Genomic DNA, 9025 nt, shown 5'->3' on the forward strand with positions numbered 1-9025 from the left:
CTCCACGTCCCACCATGACCCTGGGGCTGCATGGACCACCCCCAGCCAGCAGCCCTAGTGACCGTGGGGCAGGGACGAGGGGGTTCCACGTCCCACCATGACCCTGGGGCTGCATGGACCACCCCCAGCCAGCAGCCCTAGTGACCGTGGGGCAGGGACAAGGGGGCTCCATGTCCCACCATGACCATGGGGCTGCATGGACCACCCCCAGCCAGCAGCCCTAGTGACCGTGGGGCAGGGACAAGGGGGAGGGATGTGGGGCAGGACAGAGCTCCTGCTGGGCAGCTGGGGCAGGGCTGGGGGCTCTGCCCCCCACGTGAGGAGGGTGCCCAGGTCTGGTCCGTGCGGACGTGCCGGCTGCCCTTGCTATTCAGGGTGAGTGGGTGAGGGGGGCAGCCCTGGGCAGATCCAGAGCAGATCCCGCAGGTCTCTGTTCAATAAGGGCTTTGTGTGGGATCACCTGAACCTGCCAGACCGGTCCAGGGAGCGCCGGGAGCCTCTCTCCTGCAAATCCTGGGAGGCTCCGAGCCGCTGCAGGAGCGGGTTCTGAGGGGAGGGTCCCCAGGACACCGCTCCCAGGCCTCCCTGCCTGGGCTGTGTGGTGGCTGCCATGGCACAGGAATGAGCCACTGCTGTCCAGGGGGGTCTGAGGAGGCCCCAGGTGACCCCCTGTATGGCCCCCGGAGGGGGGAACACAGGGGGACACTGGCAAGGCCAAGATTCTCTCTCTGTGCCATCCAGGGCTGAGCACCCCAGACCCACAATGCTCCGGTCAGGGGGGCTGTGCCGTGGAGGACCCGGAGGTGGGAGAGGCTTGGGGCCACGCTCACCCTGGGCAGGGATGGGGACGGGGGGCCCAGCTCACCTCCTGGAAGCGGCTCTTGGCGACCGTGACCCAGGACTTGATGGTGATGACGGAGTCGGGGTGGCAGGTGGCGAGGATCTCCTCCCCCAGCGAGGTGATGCACTCCAGCTCCAGCTGCTGGCACTGCAGGGACTGCATCAGCTCCTGGGGGGGACAGGCCATGGTACTGCCGGGTCTCAGCCCCCTGCACCCTGTCAGACCAGCCTCCACCCAGCGGGGGGGGTTTGAGATGCCAAACCTCCCCACCCTGGGGTGTTCGGGGCCCCAAACCCCGTGTTCGTGGTGTAGTGGGACCCGACATCCCACATCTCGCTGTGGGGACCCCACAGCCCAGCAGGGCCTGTCAGGGGCTGGCTGACCCCAGTGGGGGGGTGTCCTTGGCTGGAGCCACCCAGGGCAGGGGCCAGCGGGGGCTGTTGGGGGCTGGCACCCACCTGCAGCTGGCTCTGGCACTCCTGCACGGCCACCTCCTCCTCGGGGAAGACGCCGTACTTGAGGGTCTTCTCCGACTCGGAGAGGCGCCCCAGGAAGGAGTGCACCAGGCTGTGGAACTCCTCTGCCTGCCACGACAGCAGGGACCTGCTCAGCACCCACCCTGTGGTCCCAGGTCCTGTCCCAGCCGAGTCCCACCTGAGTCCCCCGGCTGCCCAGACCCCTGGACAGACCCCGAGTCCTGCCCCCGCTGCTCCTGCCCGAGGCTGGACAAACCGTGGCACAGGCCCTGGCACTGCACTGTGCCAAGGGAGAGCTGCTGCCAGCCCCGCTCAGCCCTCCTGGTGGGACTGAGGGGACACCCCACACCCCGGTTCGGTGCCTGGACACAGTTTCCTCTGAGCCCCCCCGTGCCTCCCTGTGCCATGCAGGGCCCTGCCCCAGGCACCCCGTGCCACACGGGCACACCTGAAACAGGTGCCTGCAGCTCCCAGCCTGGCACCCGGCCATGGCACCGTGTGACACGGCCCCACAGAGCCCCACGGCCCCACACGTCACCTGCAGGGCAGCCACACACCGAGCCGGGGCACCCCGTGGGGAACCCCCAAATGCACGGCCACACACCAAGCCGGGGCACCCCGTGGGGAACCCACAGCCACACACCGAGTCGGGGCACCCCATGGGGAACCCCCAAATGTGCATCCACACACCACCACGGGCCCCACAGAGAACCCCGAAATGCACACCCACCCACCAAGCCCGGGTACCCCATGGGGCACCCTGGAGCTCAACCACCCACCACGTGGGCACCCCACACCCCTACGGCTGCCTCGGCCTTCCCATACGGGTGCACCAGCTGCAGACCCCGACCCCAAGGGTTCCCCTGCTGTTCCCACTGCCCCCCCGCCCATCCTGTAACAGCAGACCCCAAACCCGGGGTTCCCCCTGTTGCCCCCCCAGCCCCTCCTGTCAAGCAGGGACCAAACCCAGGGATTCCCCTGTTGCCCCCCCACCCCTCCTGTCACAGCAGACCCCAAACCAGGGGTTCCCCTGTTGCCCCCCCAGCCCCTCTTGTCACAGCAGACCCCAAACCCAGGGATTCCCCTGTTGCCCCCCCAGCCCCTCCTGTCACAGCAGACCCCAAACCAGGGGTTCCCCTGTTGCCCCCCCAGCCCCTCTTGTCACAGCAGACCCCAAACCCAGGGATTCCCCTGTTGCCCCCCCAGCCCCTCCTGTCACAGCAGACCCAAACACAGGGCTCCCCTGTTTGCCCCCCAGCCCTCCTTTCACAAGCAGACCCCACCCGGGGTTCCCCTATTGCCCCCCCAGCCCCTCCTGTCACAGCAGACCCCAACCCAGGGGTTCCCCTATTGCCCCCCCAGCCCCTCCTGTCACAGCAGACCCCAAACCAGGGGTTCCCCTGTTGCCCCCCAGCCCTCACCTGCCGCAGCGCAGCCTCCAGCCGGGCCTGCTTGGAGAGGGAGAGTTTGCAGACCAGGTCCCAGCGGGTGCTGAGCTCCTCCACCTGCCGCTGCAGCCACTGCGAGTCCACGCTGCTGCTGCCGCGCGTCAGGTCCCGCACCGAGCGCTTCAGCGTCTTGATGCAGCTGGCACGTTTGCCCAGCTCCTTCTGGAACACCTGGCAGGGAGCACGGGAGGGCTGGGAGGTGCCGGGGGGTCCCAGAACCCTGCCAGGACCCTGTTACTGAGCAGGGTTCCTGCGCACCCCAAACCTCACAGCAGCGAGCCCAGGGTTCCCCTGCACCCTGAACCATCCCAGCAGCAGGTACAGAGCTCCTGTGTACCCCAAACCCTCCCAACAGCAGGCACAGGGCTCCCTTGTACCCCAAACCCTCACAGCAGCAGGTACAGAGCTCCTGTGTACCCCAAACCCTCACAGCAGCAAGCACAGGGCTCCCTTGTACCCCAAACCCTCACAGCAGCAGGTACAGAGCTCCCTTGTACTCCAAACCCTCATAGCAGCAGGTACAGAGCTCCTGTGTACCCCAAACCCTCACAGCAGCAAGCACAGGGCTCCCTTGTACCCCAAACTCTCACAGCAGCAGGTACAGAGCTCCTGTGTACCCCAAACCCTCACAGCAGCAAGCACAGGGCTCCCGTGTACCCCAAACCCTCACAGCAGCAGGTACAGAGCTCCTGTGTACCCCAAACCCTCCCAGCAGCAGGTACAGGGCTCCCTTGTACCCCAAACCCTCACAGCAGCAGGCACAGAGCTCCTGTGTACCCCAAACCCTCCCAGCAGCAGGCACAGGGCTCCCTTGTACCCCAAACCCTCTCAGCAGCAGGAACAGAGCTCCCTTGTACCCCAAACCCTCACAGCAGCAGGTACAGAGCTCCTGTGTACCCCAAACCCTCATAGCAGCAGGTACAGGGCTCCCTTGTACCCCAAATCTCACAGCAGCAAGCCCAGGGTTCCCCTGCACCCTGAACCATCCCAGCAGCAGGTACAGAGCTCCTGTGTACCCCAAACCCTCACAGCAGCAGGTACAGGGCTCCCTTGTACTCCAAACCCTCATAGCAGCAGGTACAGAGCTCCTGTGTACCCCAAACCCTCACAGCAGCAGGTACAGAGCTCCTGTGTACCCCAAACCCTCACAGCAGTGAGCCCAGGGTTCCCCTGCACCCCAACCCTTCCCAGCAGCAGGTACAGAACTCCCGTGTACCCCAAACCCTCACAGCAGTGGGGTACACAGGGCCCCCCAGTGATGCCCCCAGGATGGGGGGCACAAGCTGGGGCCAAACAGGGACTGCTCCGGGTGAGCAAAGGCCTGTCCCGTGCCTGGGTCCCGTCCCGGATGGAGGGTGGGCACAGCGGGAGCAGAGCCCAGGGCTCCCCGAGGGCTGACACCAGGCAAGGCCCTCCACGCCCCCCGGGACACCCACCTTGTGCTTGTCCACGAGGTCCCCGACCAGGTCCCGGTCCCCCCCGACGGGCACGTCCTCGCTGAGCTGCGGCTCGGCGCGGTACAGCCAGTCCATGAGCGCCTGCAGCGCGTCCGTGAACTTGCCCGAGAAGAGCAGGTTCTCCTCCAGCTTGTGCTGCCTGCCGGGGGGGCACAGGGGATGTCACAGCACCCAGGTGCTGGGGGCACCCACAGAGCCGGGTACGGCCACCCCACAGAGCTGGGTACGGCCACCCCACAGAGCCGGGTATGGCCACCCCACAGAGCTGGGTACAGCCACCCCACAGAGCTGGGTATGGCCACCCCACAGAGCCGGGTACGGCCACCCCACAGAGCTGGCAGTGCCATTATGGACAGGGAAAGGGCCTGGCAGTGCCATTATGGACAGGGAACGGTCCTGGTAGTGCCATTATGGACAGGGAACGGTCCTGGCAGTGCTGTTATGGACAGGGACAGGTCCTGGCAGTGCTGTTATGGACAGGGACAGGTCCTGGCAGTGCTGTTATGGACAGGGACAGGTCCTGGCAGTGCCATTACAGAAACAGACAGGCCCTGGCAGTGCTGTTATGGACAAAGACAAGTACTGGCAGCACCATTAGGGACAGGGACAGGGACATGCCCTGGCAGTGCCCTTAAGGGACAGGGCCTGGCTGCACCCCAGCAGCAGCAGTGCTGGGTGTGGGGGTCCCAGAGCAGGGAGTGGGATGCTCAGGGAGGAAGGGCAGTGCCATGTTCTTGCCTGGGACCCCCAGAGCGAGCAGAGAACAGGCAGTGCCATCCCATTCCATCCCGTGCCATTCCCGTCCCATCCCACCGGCATCCCAAGCCCTTCCCCGCCCCACGCCCATTCCAAGCCATCCCCGTCCCCGTCCCATTCCCACCTCTCCGCGGCGCGGCTGCACAGCGCATCCCAGCGCTCCTTGAGCTCCCCCAGCAGCTCCTCCAGCGGCTGCAGGTCCTGGGGGAGCCGGGCCCCCTCCCGCAGTGCCCGCCCGCTCCGCAGGGTCGCCTCGTACACCGGACGCTTCACCCGCAGCACCTTCTGGAACGCCTGGGGGGCCACGGGCGGGTGCTGAGACCCCCAGCTCGGGGAGACTCCCCCTGCTCCCCCCAGTGCTGCGGGAGGTTGGGGTGCCGACATCCCTCAGCCCTCCCGGGTCTCCTCACTTTGCAGAACAGCCCTGGGAAGATGTCTGAGCCGCCCCGCCCCCCCCCCCTCCCTCCACAGCACTCGGGATCCTCCCTCTGGAGCCCCCAGCCCCCCAGCTCTGCTCCCCACAGCCCTCCTGGGAGCCCTTTGTGCCTGGGAGCAGGGCAGCCTCACCTTGTGCTCAGCCAGCTGGCACTTGATCTCCTCCTGGCTGGTGGGAGCGTCCTGCGGCTCCTCCAGGCTCTGCTCCACCTCGTCCATCCAGTCCAGGAGCAGCCGCCGGGACTCGCTGAACTGCAAGGAGGGATGGTTTGGGGAGGGCTGCGGGGGGGCTGCGGGGGCAAAGCGTGGCTGGGGCAACCCAGGCAGGAGCCACGGAGCCACACAAGGGAGTGGCACAGCCCTGGCACCACTTCGGGGCAAACCATGGGCCAGCACAGCACAGTGACATCACCAGAGCCTGCTCCCAGCAGGACCTGTGTCATGGAATCATCAGTCCCAGGAGGGTTCGGGTTGGAGGGACCTTAAAGCCCATCCAGTGCCACCCCCTGCCATGGGCAGGGACAGCTCCCACTAGCCCAGGTTGCTTCTAGCCCTGTCCAACCTGGCCTTGGACACTCGCAGGGATGGGGCAGCCACAGCTTCTCTGGGCAGAGACCCTGTGCCAGGGCCTCCCCACCCTCACAGCCAAGGATTTCCTCCCAGTATCCCATCTAACCCAGCTCTCTGGCAGTGGGAAGCCATTCCCCCTTGTCCTGGCACTCCAGGCCCTTGTCCAAAGCAAACCGAGGGGCAGAGCCCCCTCCCCAACCCCCGGGGCCAGCGGGCCACGCCCACGGTACCTGTTTGCTGCGCTTTCGTGCCTCCTCCAGCGCTGCCCCCCTCTCAGCTGCCCTCTGCAGCACCTTGCCCAGGCGTTCCCGCGCCGCCAGCACCAGGTTCTGGATGACGGCCCCGTCCTGCTTCCTGCTGAAATCCTTCAGGCGCGCGGCCACGGCCTCCAGCCCGCCCAGCTTCTCCCCGTGGGCATTCGCCTCCTTCACCAGGGCCTGCGGGGAGGGGGCAGCTGTGGGTGGGTGGTCCTGGGGCAAGTGGGGAGCCCCTGGGAACGGCCGATGCCGGGATGGGACACGGAGCCCCCCGGCACGGCTTGCACCGGGATGGGACACGGAGCCCACTTCCTCCTCTGCTGCAGGGACAGACGTCCCACCCACAGCCCAGAGCAGATCTCTTTGTGGGTGCCACACGGGACCCCTTCGAGGAGACCCCGGCCCCATGAACCAGCCCCGGGGAGATTTGTCTGCCACTGCCAGTGCCACACGGGAGCCCTCTGTGCAGACCCCAGCCCCATGAACCAGCCGGCAGAGATGTCCCTGTCGGTGCCCTCTGTGCAGACCCCAGCCCCATGAACCAGCCGGCAGAGATGTCCCTGTCGGTGCCCTCTGTGCAGACCCCAGCCCCATGAACCAGCCGGCAGAGATGTCCCTGTCGGTGCCCTCTGTGCAGACCCCAGCCCCATGACCCAGCCGGGGGAGATCTCCCTGTCGGTGCCCTCTGTTCAGACCCCAGCCCCATGACCCAGCCGGGGGAGATCTCCCTGTCGGTGCCCTCTGTGCAGACCCCAGCCCCACGAATCAAGCCCCGGAGCACCGCACCGGCTCCTCCCTCCCTTGCCTTGTGCTCCTGGATCTGGGCGGTGACGGTGTCGAGGACGAAGCTGGGGGGCGCGGGGGACCCCAGCAGCTCCTCGGCGTGGGCCACCCAGCGCAGCAGCTCCTGGGCGGAGCCGTGGAACTCGGTGGTGACCGTGAGCCCCTCGGCCAGGCGCTCCTGCGGGGGGGACGGGCGCTGACGGGGGCGGGCACCCCCCGCCCCGGGGCCGAGGCCGGTCAGGGTGAGCCCCCCCGGGGTCGGAGCCCCCCCGGGGTCGGAGCCCCCCGCCCCACACACCTTCCTCTCCTGCGCCTCGGCCTGGACGCTCTCCCACTTCTGCTCCAGGATCCGCAGGCTGTGCTCGGTGCTGCAGGGCCGCCCGGCACGGCACGACTCCAGCAGCCGCTGCAGCCGCTCCCGCAGCCCCCGGTACGGCACCGCCCGCGCCTCCAGCTCCCGGCACAGCTCCTGCCGGGCACACCGGGCACGCCGGGTCAGCGGGGCCGGGGTGGGGACGGGGACAGGGAACAGGGAACGGGATGAGGAAGAGGACAGGGATTGGGATGAAGAGGGTGACAGGGATGAGGAAGGGGTCAGGGACGGTGAACAAGAGACGGGGACAGAGACTGGGATGGGGACAGGAACAGGGTCAGGGACAGGGAACAAAGACAGGGATGGCTCCTGCTCTGCCTCAGGGAGCTAGAGGAGAGTGGAGAGGGGTACCAGGCTCTGTCTGGTCAGGGAGAGGAGGCAGCAGAGAAGGGTCTTGGCCTCTCGGTGTGGTTTTGGGGGACACATCCCCCTGAGGCACCCCGGGGCCCGGCCCGGTGCCGGTGCTCACCAGGTGTGCGTTGAGCTTCTCTTTGGTGGCATCCGGGTGGCCCCAGACCGGCTTGGAGCAGAAGAGCTGCAGCTCCACCTGCTCCAGCCACTGCAGCAGCTCCGTGATCTCCAGGGTGATGTCCTGCACCTGGGGGCGAGGGGGGGCTCAGCGCCGGCCCCACGGCCCGGCAGCGCCGCGGCCCCGCGCCCGTACCTGGCTGAGGTTGTTCTCCAGCTCCAGCTGCCGGCTCTCGGTCTCGCTGCGCACCAGGTCCCAGCGCTGCCCCAGCTGCTGGAGGCTGCGCTGCAGCCCCTCCACGCTCTCCCCCAGGCTGGACAGCAGCAGCCCCTGCCCGGCCTCGGTCACGGACTGCACCGTGCGGGCGTGGGACATCACGTCTGTCCGCAGCACCTGCACAGGGGCGGGGGGGTCACGGCTGGGACCGCAGCGGGGGCACCCCACACCCCACCGGCTGTGCTGCACAAAACTCCTCGCTCTGAGTGCCCGGGACACCTCTGCCACCCGGGTCATCGCTGCCACCGTGGTGCTGGGGTCTGGGGGTGCCACGCACAGGGAGGACAACACCCGGGGGTGCCCCTGACTCTTGCTCTCAGCAGGGCACGGGGCTGAGGCGCCAGATTTGCCGATTCGTGGCAGGGGGTTGGCCAGGACGGGCACAGAGGTGACACGGTACCCCCTGCACAGCCCTCTCCTGATGTGGGGCCAGCCTGGCCCTCGCAGAGCCTCGCCTGCATCAGGCACGGCCCGAGCGTGCCCAGGCACGGGGCCGCAGCACTGGGATGGCACAGAGACAGCTCATTCCTTCCATGGTGTCACTGTGGGAGGGGACAGTCCTCATGCCACAGCCTGCCCAGCCTGGCCACCACTGCAGCAGCCCAAGGAGGGGCTGGGCAGCGCCCTAAAGCCAGGACACACACCCAGGGGGCAGGACCACGGCCAGGACCCCCAGGACTCACATCCTGGGGGTGGGACCATGGCCAGGACCCCCAGGACACACACCCTGGGGGCAGGACCATGGCTGGAATCCCCAGGACACACACTCTGGGGGCAGGACCATGGCTGGAATCCCCAGGACACACACTCTGGGGGCAGGACCATGGCCAGGATCCCCAGGACACACATCCCAGGGGACACAGCTGGGACCTCCAGAATACACG

General features: G+C 67.5%; 1 protein-coding gene across 1 annotated transcript; it reads right to left on the minus strand.

Moving 5' to 3' along the window:
• Positions 1–149: 149 nt before the first annotated feature.
• On the minus strand, positions 150–8254 carry LOC114001953 (microtubule-actin cross-linking factor 1-like). The gene is made up of 11 exons (XM_039388546.1): positions 8061–8254; positions 7866–7994; positions 7322–7492; positions 7046–7201; positions 6214–6420; positions 5546–5665; positions 5103–5272; positions 4202–4361; positions 2739–2936; positions 1300–1425; positions 150–1009 (listed from the first exon to the last, which is right to left on the minus strand). The coding sequence occupies exons 1-11, from the start codon at positions 8238–8240 to the stop codon at positions 827–829; spliced, it is 1800 nt and encodes a 599-aa protein (XP_039244480.1). The 5' UTR covers positions 8241–8254; the 3' UTR covers positions 150–826.
• Between the last annotated feature and the right edge of the window lie 771 nt (positions 8255–9025).

This window comes from Pipra filicauda, unplaced genomic scaffold, assembly GCF_003945595.2.
Source record: "Pipra filicauda isolate LSUMZ 115617 unplaced genomic scaffold, ASM394559v2 scaffold1224_size32535_pilon, whole genome shotgun sequence".
Lineage (NCBI taxonomy): Eukaryota > Metazoa > Chordata > Aves > Passeriformes > Pipridae > Pipra > Pipra filicauda.

What these genes read in the sequence shown, in the direction of transcription:
- LOC114001953 (XM_039388546.1), bottom strand. Translation starts at nt 8,240, where the DNA reads ATGTCCCACGCCCGCACGGTGCAGTCCGTGACCGAGGCCGGGCAGGGG. An exon ending in CCCAGATCCAGGAGCACAAG is followed by an intron (nt 6,421 to 7,045) that starts GCAAGGGAGGGA and finishes CCCTCCCCGCAG; the next exon opens with GCCCTGGTGAAGGAGGCGAA. An exon ending in TGGAGGCTGCGCTGCGGCAG is followed by an intron (nt 1,426 to 2,738) that starts GTGAGGGCTGGG and finishes CTGTCGTGGCAG; the next exon opens with GCAGAGGAGTTCCACAGCCT.